The sequence below is a fragment of the Tursiops truncatus genome, chromosome 13 (genome assembly GCF_011762595.2).
Source record: "Tursiops truncatus isolate mTurTru1 chromosome 13, mTurTru1.mat.Y, whole genome shotgun sequence".
NCBI lineage: Eukaryota > Metazoa > Chordata > Mammalia > Artiodactyla > Delphinidae > Tursiops > Tursiops truncatus.
The window spans coordinates 23,787,234-23,808,452 of NC_047046.1; the positions used below are offsets into that span (position 1 = coordinate 23,787,234).

Below are 21,219 nucleotides of genomic sequence, written 5' to 3' on the forward strand. Positions count from 1 at the left end.
TCTCTTTTAATGTATAAGTTTTCCTATCTTTCCTTAGCAGTTTATTGAAAGAACTGAGTCGTTTGTCCTGTAAAGTTTCCTACATCATTGATTTTGCTGATTTTAAAGTCATTTTTATTTGTCCCTTGTATTTTTTGTAGGATGGTACTTAGTTCTAGATGACGCTTGATGATATTTAGTTTCAAGTTTTTGGCAGGAATACATCACAAGTAGTGGCGCTTCCTCAGGATTCCTTTGTTTTGGTTTCATTCTTTCTTTTTTTAAAAAAATTTTTGGCTGCACTGCGTGGCATGCGGGATCTTAGTTCCCCAACCAGGGATCAAACCCATTCCCCCTGCATTTGAAGCGGAGCGTCTTAACCAGTGAACCACCAGGGAAATCCCATATTTTGGTTTCATTCTTTTTTGTTGGAGGTCATTTCCAAATGTCTTGTGATTCTTGACTGTCCGTTCATACTTGAGTATCAGCAACTGAGAAATTAATCGGAAGCTTCCAGTGTCTGAGCCCGCTTGTCAGTTTGTGCGCTTTTCTCTAGGGGCAAGCCTGCCTTTTCATTGATGGAGGTGGGGCACAGATGTCTTTATTTCAAAGTCTGTTAAGTCTTATCTACTTTTTTTTTTTTTTTTTTTTTTTTGCGGTACGCGGGCCTCTCACTATTGTGGCCTTTCCCGTTGCGGAGCACAGGCTCCAGTCGCGCAGGCTCAGCGGCCATGGCTCATGGGCCCAGCCGCTCTGCGGCATGTGGGATCCGGGGCATGAACCCGTGTCCCCTGCATCGGCAGGCGGACTCTCAACCACTGCGCCACCAGGGAAGCCCAAGTCTTATCTACTTTTGAGAAGACTCTTCCAGTCTTCTGATTGGGAGCCAAGAAGTGTAGCTGCCAGAATTCTGAATGGAGGCTGGGGGGAGGGAGCTGGATACCCTACCTAGCAGGGTTGGGGAAGAGACTAGGGGCCCCAAATGCTCACCAAGTAGACTTACATTCAGTCCCCTCATTTGTGGCCTGTGGCTTCAGTTCTGAACGCCTTTCCTTGTTCCTTCTAGCTCTGAGCGCTTCGGGAATTCTATTGGCCTGCTTCTCTTTGGTATCCCACTCTGTAGGTTTTCGCTTCTTCAAATCTGTTAGGCCAGTTAATTTTCTTCCTAGTTGTTGCAAAAATTTGTGGAAATCTTTCATTTCCTGTGATCTCTTCTCCCATCTCTTGGACCTTATGGTTTATACCCTTTTATCCTTTACTGTCATCTTAGGAGGTCAGTCTGTAGGTTTACCTTGGAGTCCACACCTAATGATTTTTGTTTTTCTTGGGCTGTCTTTTATATTTGGTTATCATTATGTATATTCCAACTCAGACATAAGTTCATATTCATACAAATCCTTACTGAGATCAAACTTATGTCCTGATCTTTCCAGTATTTATGTATCTCACCTGTTAGTTTTCCAGACAGTGTTTTAGGTCCTGAAAATACAGTAATGAGGAGATCAGATACGGCTCCTGTTTTCATGGAATTTATATTCTTTATTAAAAATTTAAAAAAAAATTTTTTTTGCGTTGGGTCTTCGTTGCTGCGTGTGGGGTTTCTCTAGTTGCAGCGAGCAGGGACTATGTTGTGGTGCACGGGCTTCTCATTGCAGTGGCTTGTCGTGGGGCATGGCCTCTAGGCGCATGGGCTTCAGTAGTTGTGGCATGTGGGCTCAGTAGTTGTGGCTCGTGGGCTCTAGGGCACAGGCTCGGTAGTTGTGGCACATGGGCTTAGTTGCTCTGCAGCATGTGGTATCTTCCCGGACCAGGGCTCGAACCCGTGTCCCCTACATTGGCAGGCGGATTCTTAACCACTGTGCCAACAGGGAAGTCCCTGGAATTTATATCCTAATAGGGAAGGCAGATATGTAAAGTAATTAGAATGTTGGCACAGAGTGTCAAAGGAGTCTTTGACTGCAGAAAACATTCCATAGCATCATTATTAAACCTAAGGCAGTGACCCATTTATTATAGCAATATTTCACACCAAAAAAATCTCTATTTGAATCATCTTTCAGTTTAATTTATTTACAGAAATAGTCACTAATTGTGACTTTTGTTACTTGGAATGTAGTACCGGAAAGACTAGGACATAGGTTTGAGCTCAATAAGGACTATTCATTTTGTATGGATAAACTCTCTTTTCTGGCTGATTCCTTATCTGATTGTCATTGAAATATGTGACCTTGATTATAAAGGGTAATTTCATTCTTTTAGAATTAATGTCTCATGAATGTATCACAGTTACTCAACACGGGACATGTCCACCCTGTTTGTTAGCTTTCCTCCACCACATACTTAAATTTTCCTCCTTTGTTTTACTACTTAATGTTAGTTTCCAAAGGCTGCTGTAACAAAACCCACAACCTGGGAGGCTTAAAACAACAAACTTATTGTCTGATAGTTCTGGAGGCTGGAAATCTGGAATCAAGATGTAGGCAGGGCCATCCTCTTTCTGAATGCTCTGGGGAAGGATCTGTTCTGTGCCTTTCTCTAGCTTCTGGTGTTGCCAACAGTCCTTGGTGTTCCTTGGCTTGTAGACCCATTACTCCAGTTTCAGCTTTCATCATAATATGCTGTTCTCCTTGTGTGTCTGTGTCTTCACATGGCATTCTCCTCTCTGTGTGTATCTGTCCCTCTGTCTCTTCTCCTCTTTTTATAAAAACGCCAATCATTATTGGATTAAGGGTCCACCCTATTCCAGTAAGACCTCATCCTAACTTATATATAATTACATCTGCAAAGGCTGTTTCCAAACAAGGTCACATTCATAGGTACTAGGGGTTAGGACTTCAATATATCTTTCTGGGGGGCACAATTCAACCTACAACATTGCTATTCTTTGTACTAAGAAATAAATAAAAACTGTGTTATTTATTAAGTTCATAATGAATATTATTGGTAGACTTTATCACTAAATGAAAATGAAAACTGTACACTGATCAAAAACTGCCTGAAGATTCTTATAGATAACATTGACAACCATAAATATTAATCTTGGAGTGGGGGGGAATAGGAAATCTTGGCCTCTCCTGGTGTTCTTATGAAGGGAAGTTGAAGGTCTTGGAGCATCACCTGAACAGGATGGGCGAGTCAGTCATAACCTTTTTAGTATGGCTCACTCTCCTCTCAGTTTTGTTTCTTAGAAAATAACTTTTAAAAATGCAATGAAAAATTTTGTTTTTAAATCAGCGACTTCCCAGGAATTCCTTGGAGGTCCAGTGGATAGGACTCCCACGCTTCCACTGCTGAGGGCAAGGGTTCCATCTCTGGTCGGGGAACCAAGATCCTGCAAGCCACTCAGTGAGGCCCAGAAAAAAAAAAAATCAGTGACTTCCCATGTTCATCTATTGTTGAATTAAGAAGGAGGTGCAGGAGACTAGAAGCTGATGTGTAGCTGTTGAGGAATGTGGCTCCTTAGAGGCTTCAGGTAAATTACTCTCATTCTACTTTTTCTTATAGTTAGAAGAGGAAGATAAAAGACTTTTTGATTCATGAAGAATCTGCTCACTGAGAAGTGTGTATCAAGCCACTGGTTGAATTTTCATCAAAAAGGGATTAAGCGGAGAATGGAGAGGAAGGTTGATTCCAGGTGAGTGATGGGACTTGACAAAAAAGATAACTGAAACTATGGCCCATATAAAAGCCTGTAAATATTTTGTGTGTGAAAATAATAAATTTTTTAAAAGTAGTTTTTTCCTAAATCATGGGTAGTGAGATAGGAATTTTGGGTAACAGTTTTTTGTTGGTATTTTGGGTTTCTTATCTAGAGTATAGCGTATAATGCACATTTCATACTTTATGTTACAGTCAAAATCCATTTTGAGTGTGTGGAGATATCTGTCATTGAAATTTTGACTTTGAGCTGAAATAAGGATGATTTTCCCGAGAAGTTATAACATCGAGGCTAGCTAGTATATCTTTCTCCTACTTTTGATTATGATTGCTTTCAGCCTGCTTTGAGGTTCTTTTGATTCCAAATAGGAGACTCCCAACTATGGCTCGCCTAGGAAAAAGGAGGGAGTTTACAAGAAGGAGACTGCAGTTTACTAACAAACCTCAGACTCACAGTGGCGGGCCTGTGACTTGCAGCTGGCCCTTCATGAGTATCCCGCCCCCTAAGAGGGATTGGTTCAGGGATGTGCATGTGACTGCATGGGGCCAATCAGAAGTTCTCCTCTAAGGCCGAGACAGGCATTAGAGAGAGAGAGAGAGAGAGAGACCTACCTAATGGGTTGCTGTAGCAGCTGTTTCAGTCTCCACCCTGCATAGGCAATAGGGGACCCTATACTGTAGGAGTTACGCAGGTCAGCACACTGAGAGAAGCAGGAAGAGCTAACAATTTGAGACACCGGTTCTAGTCCTTGAGTCTCTGGTTCAGAATTCTTCTGAAGTACGTGAGCTAGGGAATTACCTCTTTGTGGTGGCTGTCTTCAATATAACCATCCAGATCTAATCTCCACTCGTGTATCCAGTGCTTCCCATTGGATTTGGCCAAAGAGGTGCTCTGTCAGGAGATAGTGAGGAGGGAGAGAGGAGAGTGAGGCCAGACTATTTATCCCCTTGGCTCCCTCCTTGCAAGATGCCTTGGGTTGGCTGTGTCCCTCTGCTGAAGCCCACAGTACCTCATAAGGTAGCAGACTTTGTATGACTCTCCTGGATTCTAGTGATTATTCTCTCTTTTATCCCTTTGGGCCTAGAGGTGGTACTGCCTTCGCTTTCACCAGCTTGAGGTTCCTGCACTTTCCCTAGTGGTTCGTCTACACCCATACCTTTGTTAATATGCCATCCTCAAATTATCCTGTGTTTAGTATGTCATCTGTTTTCTTTTGGGACCCTTGAGAGTTTTTATCATGACTGGTGTTGGGTTTTGTCAAATATTTATTTGGCATCTACTGAAATGATCATATGGTTTTTGTCCTTTTTTCTACTAGTAAGGTGTATTACAGTAATCGATTTTCAGATGTTAAACTAGCTTTGTATTCCTAAGATAAATCCAACTTGGTCATAGTATTTGTTACATGGTTTTTGTATGTTGGATTTGGTTTGCTAATATTTTTTGATCATTTCTGTGTTGATAGCCACAAGGGATATTGGTCTATATTTTGTGTGTGTGTCATATTTTTGTCTGCTTTTGGCATCCGGGTGTGATACTGGCCTAAAAGAATGATTCTAGAAGTGTTCTGACCACTTTTGTTTCTGGAAGAGTTTATAGAGTACTGGTATCATTTATTTGATTAATTAATTTTTTTTTAAACATCTTTATTGGGGTATAATTGCTTTACAATGGTGTGTTAGTTTCTGCTTTATAACAAAGTGAATCAGTTAGTTATACATATACATATGTTCCCATATCTCTTCCCTCTTGCGTCTCCCTCCCTCCCACAGATTCTTAACCACTGCGCCACCAGGGAAGTCCCCATCATTTATTTTTTAAATGTCTGATAGAACTCATCAATTAAGCTATCAAGATCTGGACTTTTGTTTTTAGGAAAATTTATAGTTACTAATTCAATTCTTGTTATAGATCTATTCAGAGTTTCTATTTATTCTCTAGTCAGTTTTTGTGATTTGTGTTTTTCTGGGAATGTGTTCATTTTCTCTAAGTTGTCTAATTTGTTGGCATAAAGTTCATAGTATTCCTTTATAATTCTTTTAATTTATGAAGGGTCAATGATAATGTCCTTTCTTTCATTCCTACTTTTGGTGATCTGTGTCTTTTCTCTCTTTTTTCTTGGTTTTAGCTAAAAGGTTATCAATTTTGCTGAAGGGCTCCTGTTGTTATACTAGCAGCAGCTAATTTGAGTTGGGTTCCTATTACTTGAAACCTAGGATCCTAACTAACATACAGAAGTTTTTTATAGAATCGACTAGGTCTTGGACAAGGTGGAAGCCAGGTAGCTGGAGAGACCTATTCAGCAGTGTTTGGACCCTTCCTCCTGAGCAGTGCAATCTTTGTGCTTCACCCCCCACCTCCTGTTCAGACTGTGTCTCAGCTCACAATTCAGTCCTGGGAGAATTAATCTGGTTCATCCAGCGTGAGTCAAATTTCTTCTGCTGCTCTAATCAAGTGGGACATGGAGCTCCCAGCACAGCTGCTGAGGTCCTACCCCTGCTGATCCCACAGAAGAGGGATCCATCCTTGAAAGCTGAATCAACACCCTGACAGTGTTTACCAACGATCCACAGAGTACTCGTCAGGCCTGCCTTACTTCATCTTCTGAAGCAAATTAACCATGGCCTTAAAATGAAGCTCTGTTTCCTCAGATACTCTGCGGCTTTAGGTTGGGGAGCCTTGAGAAGGGAATGAATTCCCTAAGTATTCTGCTGTAAAGCAATCTGAGATCCCCTGTTGTGAGTCCTATAGGACTCCTTGGAGTTCCTTGACTCTCTGTGAACTTTCCTTCTACACTGCATGTGCCGAGTATTCCCATCCAACTCTTTCCAGTTCCCTACTCCCACCTAATTTCTACTCATATTTCCAAACTCAACTCTAATATGATCTCCAGGAAGCCTCTTCTGACTGCCCTATTCCCACCCAGTGTGTACGTTCCCGTAACACCCTAAATTTACCTTTTTCTTAGCATTTAACGATTGGTATTCTCATTGTCATCTCAATACACCATAAGCTCTTGAGAAACTGTCTTTTATAGATATTGGGTGTGTGTCAGTGTCCTATGCTTGCTGTAAGCTATCAATGTCTTATTTTCTCATTGTAAGACATGAGAAACACATTGAATACATATTTGTCTTCGTAGCCCCTGGCCTTGCTATGTTGCTGGGCGTATAGTAGGTCCTTGATATTGATTGAATAAACAAACATTACAGGATACACCTGCCAAGTAAACAGTTAAATGAATTGGTCAGTGCATGCCTTCCCCTTGGCACTTCTTTGTTTTTCTAATTTTTCTTAATTTTTCAAAAATTGAAGTATAGTTGATTTACAATGTTGTGTTAGTTTCAGGTGTACAGCAAAGTGATTCAGTCATACATATATATATCTATTTCAGATTCTTTTCCATTGTAGGATATTACAAGACATTAAATGTAGTTCCCTGTGCTATACAGCAGGTCCTTGTTGTTTATTTTATATATAGTAGTGTGTATCTGTTAATCTCAAACTCCTAATTTATCCCTCCCCCCCTTTCACTTGGTAACTGTAAGTTTTCTATATCTGTGAGTCTGTCTCTGTTTTGTAAGTTCATTTGTATCATTTTTTAGGTTCCATATATGTGTATTACATGAAATTTGTCTTTGTCTGACTTACTTCACTTCATGTGATAATCTCTAGGTCCATCCATGTTGCTGCAGATGGCATTATTTCATTCTTTTTTATGGCTGAGTAATACTCCATTGTGTATATGGAATATACACATCTTGTCTATCCATTCGTCTGTCGATGCACATTTAGGTAGCTTCCATGTCTTCACTATTGTAAATAGTGCTGCTGTGAACATTGGGGTACATGTATCTTTTCGAATTAGTTTTTTTAATTTATTTATTTTGGCTGTGCTGGGACACGGCACGTGGGATCTTAGTTGCGGCATGCGAACTCTTAGTTGAAGTGTGCATGCAGGATCTAGTTTTCTGACCAGGGATCGAACCTGGGCCCCCTGCATCGGGAGCGTGGAGTCTTACCCACTGGACCACCAAGGGAAGTCCCTCAAATTAGAGTTATCGTCTTTCCCCCTTGTCACTTTTGGATGAACATTTTCAAATTCTGTCTTTCTCCTCACTTCCATTTTTCTGTATTTCTTGGCTAATCAGTCCTCCCATTGACATTTAAAAAAAAAATTGAATTCCTATGTTTTTATTCTCCTCCCCCATTCTTCATGATTTTTGGATTCTGATATTGTTTTTGAAGTGCCTTCTGTTTCATATTTCTTTCCATCATTCTGCCTTTCCTCTGTTCCATAATTTAACAATTTTTTAAATATTTATATATTTTTATTTTATTTTATTTTTGGCTGCATTGGGTCCTCATTGCTGCACACGGACTTTCTCTAGTTGCGGCGAGTGGGGGCTACTCTTTGTTGAGGTGTGCGGGCTTCTCGTTGTGGTGGCTTCTCTTGTTGTGGAGCACGGGCTCTAGGCATGCAGGCTTCAGTAGTTGTGGCACGCGGGCTTAGTAGTTATGGCTCACGGACTCTAGAGCGCAGGCTCAGTAGTTGTGGCGCACGGGCTTAGTTGCCCCGCGGCGTGTGGGATCTTCCCGAACCAGCGCTCTAACCTGTGTCCCCTGCATTGGCAGGCGGATTCTTAACCACTGTGCCACCAGGGAAGACCAATTTAACAAATTTTATATGCCTACCTACTATGAGTGCCTGGCAATATATTAGGGGCTCAGTATATATTAGCAGATAAAAATGGTCCCTATCATCATGAGGTTTTGCGATGGGGAACAGGCACATATGTACATAGACAAATCTGTGGTTTCAGTTTGTGATCTCTTCCTTTAGGTGTTAAAATAACTTAGATTTCTGGAGCCACCTGACTTACACCAATGTTGGTATCTTTATGGTCTTTAAATTTCCAGAGCTGTAAAGAGTTCATCTGCTGCCTGATTCAGTAGCTGGTGAGAAGGAGCTCAGAGTCTGATGAAAGGAGAGAGCAGTGGGCAGGGACTTTTAGGCATGGGCTTCCCAGTCTGACTACCTATTTGATTATGTAACAGGGCTTCAAGAGGGCACTGTCCCCGCACACCTTCCCTCAATTTGCTGTTTCATAGGCTCTTAACTTTTTAGAGCCTCTTTCATTTTTATTTTAAAATGAGTGGGATGAAAGTCTTATTTTTAAAATTTTTGTTAGTTTTATTTTGAAATAATTTCAAATTTAGAGAAAAGTTGCAAGAATAGGACAAAGAACCTTTCTTCTCCGAGATTCTCTTGTTGTTAACATTTTACCACATTCGTCTGCCTGCCTGTTTGTTTCTCTCTCTCTCTCTCTGTCTGTCTCAGCATTTTCATTTCATTTGTGGACATGTGCAGAGGGGCAAAACATTTTACTCACTGATGCACATGCTCCCAGCTGAGGTCAAACAAGGCAGTGTTCTGCCTTTTTGTTTCAGCTCATACTTTAAGCAAGGGTCCTTTTCCCAGTCTGTGTAGTCCCACGTTTTCACAGTTTTGTGCTTTTTGTTGACAGTTTTGCTGTTTAAAGTGGCCCCCAAACGTAGTGCTGAAGTTCTGTCTAGTGTTCTTAAGTGCAGGAACGCTGTGATGTACCTTAAGAAGAAAGTGTATGTTAGGTGAGCTTTGTTCAGGCATGAGTTATAGGGCTGTTGGCTGTGAGTTCAATTTAATGATTCACTATATGTATTAAATAAGGTGTCTTTAAACAGAAGTACACATAAAACAAGGTTTTGTTTGTTTGTTTTTTTTTCCAGTACGCGGGCCCCTCACTGTTGTGGCCTCTTCCATTGAGGAGCACAGGCTCCGGGTGCGCAGGCTCAGTGGCCAAGGCTCACGGGCCCAGCCTCTCCGCGGCATGTGGGACCTTCCCGGACCAGGGCATGAACCCGTGTCCCCTGCATCGGCAGGCGGACTCTCAACCACTGCGCCACCAAGGAAGCCCACAAGGTTCTGTATTGATTAGTTGATGAGAATGTTTTTGAAGGCTGGCAGGAACCTAACCATGTATTTTCCCTTAGGGACAATGGTTCAGTATATTCACTAACTCAGTGTTTATGGACTTTATAGAACTTATCGCAAATAACGAGAATCAAATATCTATATTTCCCCCCTCCCCTGGACCACTTGAGAGTAAGTTGAAGCCAGTTGTTCCAAAAATGTTATTTATAGCAAAAAGAAAACAAAATGTAAGAAAAACTTCCCTTTTTGTTCCTTTTGTACTTTTAGTCCCCTTTAATTTGGAAATATTTCTCAGTATTTCCTTATCTTCCATGACCTAAGCATTTTGAAGAGTTCAGATCACTTACCTTTTATGCATATTTCTCAGTTTGGGTTTGTTCAGTGTTTCTTCATGATTGAACTCAGGTTGTGCATTTTTGGCAGGAATTTCGCAGAAGTGATGCTGTGTTCTCAGTGCATCAATACCAGGATATTTGGTCCTATTACCATTGATGTTAACTTTTTTTTTTTTTAATTTATTTTTGGCTGCGTTGGGTCTTCGTCGCTGTGCGTGGGCTTTCTCTAGTTGTGGCGAGCAGGGGCTGCTCTTTTTTTTTATTATTTATTTTTGGCTGTGTTGGGTCTTCGTTGCTGTGTGCGGGCTTTCTCTAATTGCGGCGAGCGGGGCCTACCCTTTGTTGTGGTATGCCGGCTTCTCATTGCAGTGGCTTCTCTTGTTGCAGAGCATGTGCTTTAGGCACACGGGCTTCAGTAGTTGTGGCTCGCAGGCTCAGTAGTTGTGGCGCACAGGCTTAGTGGCTCAGCAGCATGTGGTATCTTCCCGGACCAGAGCTCGAACCCATGTCCCCTGCACTGGCAGGCGGATTCTTAACCACTGCGCCACCAGGGAAGCCTGATGTTCACTTTTATCACTTGGTTAAGATGATGTCTGCCAGGTTTCTCCACTATAAAGAAATGGATAAGTATCTTGTGGCAAGATATTTTGAAATTACATTAATAGCCTGTTTCTCATCAAACTAGCACCCACTTGTTTTTACATCCGTTGATGATTCTTGTCTGAATCAGTTGCTACTGTGATGGTTCCTAAAAGTTTATTAATTGCATTCTACTGCAAAGTAGAGCTTTCCATTCTCCCTAATGTATTTATTTACTTATATCAGTATTTTGTGGATTCGTATTTTATTTCGTATTTTATTTGGTGGGTTTTAATCTATTACTGCTGAAATTGTCCCAGATTTGGCCAGTGGGAGCCCTTTCAAGCTGGCTCCTGTGTCCTTTTCACACGCCCTTGTCATTCTTTGATCATTTCTTTACTTTTTGACCCATTAAGATATTCCAGGCTCATCTTGTATTTTCCTTGTCTCAGACCTAAAAGTCAGCTATATTTCCAAGGACTGCTGCTTCCTCTTAGTTGGCAATGGTATTTTATTTTATTTGGTTTTGTTTTATTTTATTTTTTTTAGAGACGGCTTTCCTAGGGCCCATTACTTGGAATACTAGTTGGCAATGGTATTTTAGAAACAATATTTGAGCTATCGGTTTGCTTATTGCTGATGGAATGTTGTTGCCTCTAGGTATTTCCTGCAGGCAGATCTCTGACATACATTTTTTAAAAATCTTGTGTTCATACCAATAAGATCTCTTAATGTTTCTGGAATGGAATTAAAAGTCATAAGTTTAGTGTTTAGTAAAAGTGTGTAGTTGTGTATTGTTACAGTTGTCACAATCTGAAAATCATTCCTAGTTTTTTATGTAAAGGAATCTGTTTCCAATTTGTAAATGATTCCCGTTAAATGACACATTAAAAAAGAGTGTGTTAGGACTCCAAGGTACCCTCCAGCTCTATAGCTCCTGCTTAGAGCTGAGCCAGCAGTACCCGCCTCCAGATAGGGTGGGTATTTCTGTCAGAGATTGGGCTGCTTATTGTCCTTGAAGGGGAGTTATTATCATTCCGTCTCAATGAGCTTATCTGTTTAATTTCACTTGTATGTTAAAAAGTATTTGCGTCACATGCAGAGATAATTTGATTCTCTCCTTTCTCCCTTACTCCTCAAATTTAAGGTCTTCAAGGGATGGTGCAGTTAAGAAACCTTATTCTCCAAAGATAATGTCCAAAAAGAAGTCTTCTGCCTCTTCTGGGATCTGGAGTGAGATACCTAGGGCCAGGCACCCTGTACAGTATCATCCCTCATATGCCTGGACCCGAAGGGGCCGGCTAAGAGAACTGCGCATCAGGTGAGCTTGCGAGGGTTCCCCTCCCCTGTCTCAGTGACTTTTCCATTGTCCTCCCTTGTTGGTTAAAATGAGGGGATGATTCTTATTCTCTTATCTCAGTTAATTGGAGACCTTGCTGACTGTTCTTCATGGCAGAATGTTCAAAATATTTAGGAATCTGCTGATGTAAGATCTGTCATTGAGTGTTTTCATTCATGGTCTCCAGTTGTGCCCCACAATGTATAAGCTATAAAGAGTCTTCCAGAAGAAGTCTAAGCATAGTCCAAGAAAATGATCATTTTCTGCTACTCTTGATTAGGTCTTTGAAAGGTATCCTTTTACTCATTCAACAAAAATTTATCAGGTGCCTACCCAGCCAGGTGTTATGCTAGATGCTGAGCGTACAAGGTGAATAAGACATTCCTGGTCCAAGACCTCATGAAAGCGTAAAATCAGGTAGGCTTGGCAGACTGTTAAACAAGCCACAACAGCGAAGTGTGGTAAGTGCTGTGAGAAGGGAGGATGTGGTGCCATAGGCCACCTGGCAAGAAGAGCCATGCCAGCGTAGCCAGCAGTGACTTCCTGGAGGAGGTGGAGTTTAGCCAAGTCCTGAAGGATAATGTAAGAAAGCCAGGTAAAGGGCAGGAGGAAGAGCATTCCAAGCTGAACCTGGAGATCAACTGGCCAAGACAAGCCAACTTTTTCTGTGTGTTCCAGGCACTGTGCTAGCTGGGGATACTGTGAGCCATGGTCCCTGCTCTCAGGGGCTCACAGTGCAGAGGGAGCAACAGGCACCCTGCGAGCCGCTTCCTGGGATTTGGTGTCATAATGTTACACTAGGGGTTGGAGCCGGGGTCTGAGAGTACCAAGCTACTTGCTCTGTTTGGTTGGGGAAGGTCCAGGAAGGCTTCATGTAGGAGTGAGCATTGAAGATGAGCCTTGGTGGGTAAGTGGGCATTTGCCAGGTGTTTTAGGCAGGAAGAATAATATGAGCAAAAGCACTAGCATGTACTTCCTTTCCCTCATCTCTGAAATCTTCATCAACAAAATACTTTATATTGAAAGTTTTGTTTTTTTTTTTTTCTTTTTTTGCCATACGCGGGCCTCTCACTGTTGTGGCCTCTCCCGTTGCGGAGCACAGGCTCTGGACGCGCAGGCCCAGCAGCCATGGCTCACGGGCGAGGCCGCTCCGCGGCATGTGGGATCTTCCCGGACCGGGGCACGAACCTGTGTCCCCTGCATCGGCAGGCAGACTCTCAACCACTGCGCCACCAGGGAAGCCCTGAAAGTATTTTTTAAAAATAATCTGCTTGATGTTAACTTTACAAATCTGTCCCATCCTGTGCTCTGTTTGATGCAATATTATCTATATATGATTCACCTTTTGACTCATACTAGTATCCCACTTCCTGGGACCTTAAAGTTTCCGTCTCCTTTCCAGAAAATTGATGATATAAACTAAATGCAGTTTTAAAATGTGTATGTCATTTCTTTCAGATGCATGGCCAGAAAGTTCTTGTATTTGTGGATTCGAATGACTTTTGGAAGAGTATTTCCCTCTAAAGCCAGGTAGTATTAGTTCAGAACACTGGACTTCTGTTGAGTTCATTCTAGGATTTTGTTTTGTATTAAGCCCATATATAACCTTTACTATGGCATGTGTTGCATTCCTTCCCTGCTCCTCCCCAGCCTCCAGGAGGTATATCATATAATGGTAACTTAACACATACTAGTTTGAATGAATGTTTGCCCAGGAGAAGTAAATGAGCTCTTTCAGGTCCCTGGCGAGACTGGCAGATTGACTTGGTCTAGGGCAGAACCTGGGGAAAAAGTTGGCATTGGCAAGAGGAGTGAAACTGAGTCAAGTGTAAGTCCCTCTGCCTGGTAGCTTCACTTTTTCTAGGCTACCACCTGCTGCTGTGGGTTTTGGTTAACATTGCTTTAGCTGCAGCGCCCTAAGTTGATCGCAAGGGGTCAGGGACACTGTGCAGGAAGCCAGAGGGATGGAGAGAAAGAAGGGGCAGTGTAGGGAATGTTTCAGAGAACTGACAGCCATTGAAAATGTAAGTGTTTTTTAAAAACTGAAATGTTATGGGTTCTCACCCTTCACTTCTCCATTTACTATACCCTTTCCTGTTTCATTTTTCTGACAGTATGGCTTTCCTGATCTGGAACATCAAGGTCTCTTGATTCAAGGTTTCTCAAGCAAATTTGGCCTGTGTGTGTTCTCTGAAATTTTTTCTTGGTATACCTTGTGGAGGGCCTTGCTCTTCCCATCTTTTTCGTGTGTCTTTATCAGTGAGGCTCCCAATGTGGCCACAGCCCATCGCAGCTGCAGGGGTGAGGCATAGTCTCCCTCTGCTTTTCCTTCTTTCCCTGGACCTTGGCCCTGCCCTTCTTTACTGCCTTGGTAGCTCTTCGTGCCTTCAATAATTTTTTTTTTGTCTTTTCTTGTTCTCAGTGGGAGAACTGATCGGAGTAACATAGTTTGCCATTATCGGAAGACTCTTGTTTTTCTTTTTTTTACTCAGTTGAGTATTTTATTTATCTTCCTCCCTGTTAGCTTAGAAATTATATACTCTTCTATCCTTCTTTTACTGACTGCCGTAACAAATATAATGTGTTTGTTTAACTTACTGGGGTCTAATGTTAATTGTTTCTTTTTGCCCTCTTCCCAAACAAGGCAGGGTTCTTCGAACACTTTAACTCTCCTGTCGCTCTCCCCACTTATATGCCCTTATTGTAAGGTATTTTAATTGTTTATTTTTTTAAATTAAATTAAAACTTTTTTTTTTTGGCTGGGCCATGCAGCTTACAGGATCTTAGTTCCCCAACCGGGGATCGAATCCAGGCCACAGCAGTGAAAGCGCCGAATCTTAACCACTGGACTGCCAGGGAATTCCCTTTATTCAGTTTATATTTTAAAATCTGCAGAACATTATTACTCTCATTTTACACAGCCAGTATTCATTTATATTTATTCATGTGTTTACACTTTTTGTTCTTTGTTTCTTCCTGTATCTCCAGGTTTCCATCTGTGATGATTTTCTTTCTATCATTTAAATGTTCCTGCACATTTCCTTTACAGTAGGTCTGCTTGTGATGAATCCTCTCAGATATTGTCTAAAATTGTTTTTATTTCGCTTTCAGTTTTGAAAGATATTTCACTGGGTATATTAGGCTACATTGCCAGTTTTTTCCCCCAGCATTTTGAAGATATTCCATTGTTCTATGACTTCCATTTGTAAGATGTTGATCTAATTGTTGCTCTTTTGAAGACTTATTATTCAAAGATTTAATATGGTATGCCTGGGTGTGGGTTTATTTTCTTAACGTCTTAGCTCATTTTGAGATAGGTTACAGGGTTTTCTTGGGTTTTGTTTTTGTTTTTATTTTCCTGTTTTGTGGGCACATCTTTCTGGCATAATTTTTTTGTCCATAGGCCTGTTATTCTGCTCCTTTTCTTTCTTTTTTTTTTTTTTTTTTTGTGGTACGCGGGCCTCTCACTGTTGTGGCCTCTCCCGCTGCGGAGCATAGGCTCCGGACGCGCAGGCTCAGCGGCCATGGCTCACGGGCCCAGCCGCTCCGCGGCATGTGGGATCCGGGGCATGAACCCGCGTCCCCTGCATCAGCAGGCAGACTCTCAACCACTGCGCCACCAGGGAAGCCCTACAGTAACTTTGTATAGGATTTTACTTCATTTACTTTTCTGTTGCTCACTTTTATATGATATTAATTTTTCTGAACTTTTAGAGTGAAGTGAGGTTTAGTTAAGCTTTCCTAATTTCACAGAGCTCCCTCTTCTGTCTCCGTCGTGGTGTTCACAGATGCGGCGGCTTGCTCTATGGGGTATCCTGGCTTGTTCCCCTACCACGCTTGGTCTGATCCTCCTTGTCCTTCTTGTCCTTGTCCTCCTTGTCCTCCTGTCTCCTTGTCCTTCTCCTGCTCAGTTTCTATTCTGCTCCCAGCAGTTCCTCCTCAGTATGAAGCCCTGTCTGTTTTTGAGGTCAGGTCGGTTTTGAGACTGTTGGGGCCAGACTGCTCCAGCAGCTTCAGCTCTTACATGAGCCCTGGTTTTGGAGAGAACAAAACTCTCAGTTTCAGCTTCTGGTCTCAAGTTGGGCCTCTGCACTTTCCAGTGACTACTTATTGACTGATTCAGGTTCTCCTGTTCTCAGGTTCCTCAGATACCACCTTCATCGCTCCTTCTTTCTTCTGTACAAATGTTAATACCATGGTGGTCTTTTGACTCTGGGTGATTTGTCCTCACCTGCTTGCATTTTGGGGTTGTAGGGATACCTAGTCACCTAGTTTTGTTGTAATAGATACATGAGTTTTTGGTTTTGCTACATGGTTTCTCTGTGTGTTTTGTAGGGATTCAGAGACTGAAAAACTATGTTGCCACCTTCACTCTCTTCCCCAAATCCTTTTCCTGCTTGATTTTGTTAAACTCATATTTGACTCATATTTAACTGGAAACCTCTTTTCAAATAATATCTATTTATATTCCAAGTACTTGGGAAACGCTGATTATGTTAGAAATGCATTTGACTCAAAGTAAGAGAAATTCTGACGATGGCTTAAACAAATCGGGATTTGCTTTTTCTCACAGTTTGGAGGTTGGTATTGGTTCAGCTGTTTAGTGATGTCATCAGAGACTCAGGCTTTTAGATCCTTTCCAGTTTACCATCCTTAGTATACTGGCCCTTTGTCGTTAGAGATGACACTGTATAGTTGCAAGATGACTGTTCTAGCTTTACACAGGAAGGGGGAGGAAGGGTGGTGTCAGCTGGACCTGTCTCTATCAGGAAGGCAAAACTTTCCTAGAAACCCTCAGCTGCTTCTGCCTCATTGGCCAGAGCTATGTCACTGGCCATCTTTAGCTTCTGAAGAGGCTGGGAGAGAAACCTTTCCAGCCTTCCTAGTGGATGCTGGTGAGGAAGCAGAGGCTTGGCGGTGGGTGTCGGGTATCTACGACTGATGTCTGCCTCACTGTTAGAGCATTCACATTGTACTCTTTTTCCTTTCTTTGCTCTTGAATGGTGGCAGGAAAGAATACTGGACTGGATTTTAGGAGACCTGAATTTTGGTTCTTACCTAGACCCTAGATAATGGTTTGATCTGGGGTTAAGTTACGGCTCTAGGCCTCAGTTTCTCACTTTGTAAAATGAGAGAGTGAGAATATTTTTTCTCTAAGTATCTACCAGAATTGTAATTCTGATACTATGTTTTCATTGACTTTGAAATTTGTGATGGGGTGGTCAGTTTCAACTTGTAATCCCTTTTTAAATCAAGTGGGTTATTTGTTACTTTGGGTAAAGTTGGGCATATTAATCTTTGCTTTTTTTTTTTTCTTTTTGGTCTTTTTCCATATTGAATTATTTATTTCTCACTTTTAGGAATGTTAGAGGGGAATGATATCATACCAGAAACTTCAGAATAATACCTTTATGTGCTTGGAGAATGTTTTAACTTCTATAAACTGGAGTTGTTTTATCATTAATAAATGGAACCAAAATGACCACTGAATTAATAGGGCAAAAATAATACATACAGTATGTGTCCATATGTAAGGCAGTCTTAAATAGGAAGTATCACCTCTTTTTCTGAAGAGAAGATCTGAACAAAATTACTTGGCTAATTTGGGAAGTAGATAAAACAGTCAACGTCCATTTATAGTATTTAATTTATCAGTATTTTTCGTCATTCTTGGTTAAGGCTTTGGTTCCTATTTTCTTGAGAAAATAGAAGTAACAGAAGAGACCATCACTCAGTCTACTGACCGCCAGCATCTATTGCCATATGACCTGCTTTCCCAACTGTGGCATCTGTGGCAAAATCCTTTTGCGTTGCATTCCCCTTGTGCCTACTCCAGGCCATCACACTAGCAGTTTTTTTTCTGTCTCTTCTGTATCAATTTTTCCCTCTTTACTGGATCATTTGTACCAGCATACAATGCTATTATTTTCCTATCCTGAAAGAAAAAAAGTCTCTTTGATGCTACTTCTTTCTGCAGCTAGCTCTCCATCTCTTTGCTTCCCTCTACATTTCCTGGCCATCCCCAACCTCTCCAGCACCTCTTTTTGTAGTCTCAAGTCCATCCTACGAGGCTTTTGATTCCATCATGCCACCAAAATTGTTTTTGCTTTTGTAAGGTCACTACATTTGCTAAAATCAGTGGTGAATTCTTAAATTTCCTCTCACTTGACTTACCAAGAAGCATTAGACAGCCCATCATTCCCTTCTTCAAGGAGCCCTTTCTTCTCCCAGCGTCAAGGTTACCATTCTCTCTGTTTCCCTTCCACCTCTTTGTCCCCTCTAACTCTCTTTGGTTGGTTCCTCCTCATCTAAATATCCCACCCCCAGTCCTTGCACTGCCTCTCTGTCTACCTCCCAACCATGTCAGCCTCATCCCATGATTCCCAAAGGTACACACCCAGCCCAGACCTCTTCCTGGACTGCTACACACGTGACATTCCACTCTGCGCCCAATAGACGTCACAACTCAGTATGTTCATAACCAAAGTCTAGACCTTCCCCACAGACCTCCCTGCTGAGTGTTACTCTCTCCAGTAAAGGAAGCTCCCATCCTTCCAGGGACCCGGGTCAGAAACCTAGGAGTCATCCTTGGTATCTTATTCCCTCACTCCCCGATTGCAATGCCAAATGCCAAAATTACGTTGATTCAACCTTCAAAATAGATTCAGACTCCAAGCTCTTCTCAGTACCTCCAGTTGCTACCACCCTGGTCCGGGCCATCATGTCTCCCCTGAATGACTCCAGGAGGCTCCTCACTGGTCTCCTGCTCCGAGCCTTGTCCTTAGTCAGTCTCTTCACACAGGCGGTCTGAGTAATCCAGTCACGTCACTCTTCGGCTCAGACCTTGGGCAGCTTCCCATCCTGCTTACAGTAAAAGCCAGAGTCCTTACTGTGGCCTATAGACTAGTCACCTTTTTGTTTTACCTATCTATGGATCTTTTCTTTTTCATTTCTGCCACCATAGTTTTAATTTCCAAGAGCTCTTTTTTGTTCTCTGAATAGTCCTTTTTTAAAAAAAATAACATCCTGGAGGCTCATAATTTTTTTGAGGTTAATGTAATGATTTATTTCTAAGGTTTTTGACTGCTCTGTTTCTTCCAAGCTCCTTTTTCCTGTGTGCTTTTGTTCACTGTCTCATGTTGTAGTCTTTCCTCAAATGTCAAGAGATCCTTTTATTGTCTGCTCATATTTAAGAGTTAATATTAGAAGCTTATATACCCATTCAATGTATGTATAGGGACTTGTAAGCTGAGGGTTTCCCTTTAGGCTTTTGAGGCAGAGACCAGATAGTTTCATTGGGGGAACTCCATCTGTCAGTATCTGAAGTCCTTTTCCCTTAGATTGATCAGTTTTCCCCAGAGGAGAGGAGTCCTTCAAACTCCTTCTGGGGTAGAGTGGGGTGGAGGCGGGGGGCAGTGGTTATAAGCTTGGCGGCAAGCAGAGGAGAGGGAATGTGGGTCTCACTGTTCAGTATGTAGACTCTCAGTTTAGGACTGTCTCCCGAGCTGTGCCTGGTGTTGGAGAGTCCAGTGCCCCTCAGGTTCAGCCTCTCCAGAGATAAGCCTGAGTCTGCCCAGGTGAATAATGGGATCCAAGGGCCTAACTGTTTCTTACTCACAGGCTTCCAAACAATCCTGTGTTTTCATTTCCACCCAGGGCTCCCTGCTTCCTGATACCTCTTGTTCCCATGCCTTTCTGGGGTTCATGCCACCAGCCCCTTGCCTCTCGACTCTCCTCCCACCAACATTTAGTTCTCCGCCTTCTTTCACCTGTTGATTCAGTTGCCACTCGCCTGCCTGCTTTCTGTCATCAAAAATTTGTTGGCATCTCTTGTTTGTTTGTTTTTTTGTTTTCTGCAGTATGCGGGCCTCTCACTGTTGTGGCCTCTCCCGTTGCGGAGCACAGGCTCCGGACGTGCAGGCTCAGCGACCATGGCTCACGGGCCCAGCCGCTCCGCGGCATGTGGGATCTTCCCGGACCGGGGCACGAACCCATGTCCCCTGCATCGGCAGGTGGACTCTCAACCACTGCACCACCAGGGAAGCCCTGGTTATCTATTTTAAATACAGCAGTCAATCCCAAATTCCCAGTTTGTTCTTCTCCCCCAGCCTTCCGCCCGGTAACCATAAGTTCATTCTCTAAGTCTGTTAGAGACTGTGAGTCTGTTTCTGTTTGTAGATAAGTTCATTTGTATCTTTTTTTTTTTTTTTTTTTTTTTAGATTCTGCATATGAGTGATATCATATGCTATTTGTCTTTCTCTGTCTGACTTACTTCACTTAGTATGGTAATCTCCAGGTCCATCCATGTTGCTACAAATGGCATTATTTCATTCTTTTTTATGGCTGAGTTATATTCCATTGTATATTTATGTACCACACCTTCTTAATCCATTCATCTGTCATTGGACATTTAGGTTACTTCCATGTCTTGGCTATTGTTTTTTTTGTTTTTAAAAATATTTATTGAGGCTGCAAAGGGTCTTAGTTGCGGCATGCTGGATCTTTGTTGCGGCATGCAGGCTTTTAGTTGCAGCATGTGGAATCTAATTCCCCAACCAGGGATCAAACCCAGGCCCCCTGCATTGGGAGCATAGAGCCCTACCCACTGGACCACCAGGAAGTCCCATGTCTTGGCTGTTGTAAATAGTGCTGCAATAAACATTGGGAGGTGAATTTCTCTATGTATATTTTTGCCAGCCAGTTTTTTAAAACCTGTGAGTGGGTGAGGATGAAGGACATGTTAGTAACCTACAGAACCATGAAAAGAAATTTGGAGTGACTGACAGGCCAGAGATCCTGAGTTACCAGTCTTCTTGACCATGCCTGTTAGCATCAGCACAGTCTCACTGCCCTGCTACTTTCTTTCTTAATAGCTTTTTCCCTTCTTATTCTCTCTTCTCTTTTGCTCTTGTTATAACTCCGCTAGTCAGATTTCAGTTAAACTAATATATTCTGTTAAGTCCTAGGAATATCATTAGGCATTTGCTTATTTTATAACTTTTAATCTCCTGGGTATGTAAATGAGAAGTGTAGCTACTATCTTTTACTAATCAAATATATTTTTTAGTCTGGTGAATGAAAAAAATTGAGAATGTTAATTCTCAACTCACTTATGGTATTTGAAAAGTCAGATTTTTTTACTTTCACCTCTTTAATTGGTGAGATCTAGAGTATAAAAGTTCTTAGCCTCATTTCTAGTTTAAGTAGTTCTAACGTTTTGATCTGAAAAAGTTGAATATGTCTATTTTTAATCTATTTTGGTGTTATCAAATAATGAACCACACTTTTCTATGAGAAAGCAATGGCCATATGAAATGGTGATTTGGGAATAGATATCAGCTCCAACATTGTCAG

At 41.9% G+C, this 21,219-nt stretch overlaps 1 protein-coding gene across 14 annotated transcripts in view; it reads left to right on the plus strand.

Annotated features, from left to right (window-relative positions):
* Positions 1-21,219, plus strand: part of SFI1 (SFI1 centrin binding protein) — an 84,335-nt gene that overhangs the window by 9,118 nt on the left and 53,998 nt on the right. For 11 of the 14 annotated variants that reach the window (XM_033837234.2, XM_033837233.2, XM_033837239.2 and 8 more), the window contains exons 2-4: positions 3,484-3,613; positions 11,673-11,846; positions 13,323-13,394. In XM_033837234.2, coding sequence (XP_033693125.1) covers positions 3,516-3,613; positions 11,673-11,846; positions 13,323-13,394 — 344 coding nt within the window. In that variant the 5' untranslated portion in view covers positions 3,484-3,515. Of the gene's footprint in view, positions 1-3,483; positions 3,614-9,406; positions 9,600-11,672; positions 11,847-13,322; positions 13,395-13,449; positions 13,693-21,219 lie in introns of those variants that run through there. The other 3 variants (XM_033837240.2, XM_033837236.2, XM_073790319.1) reach the window with 3 other exon arrangements.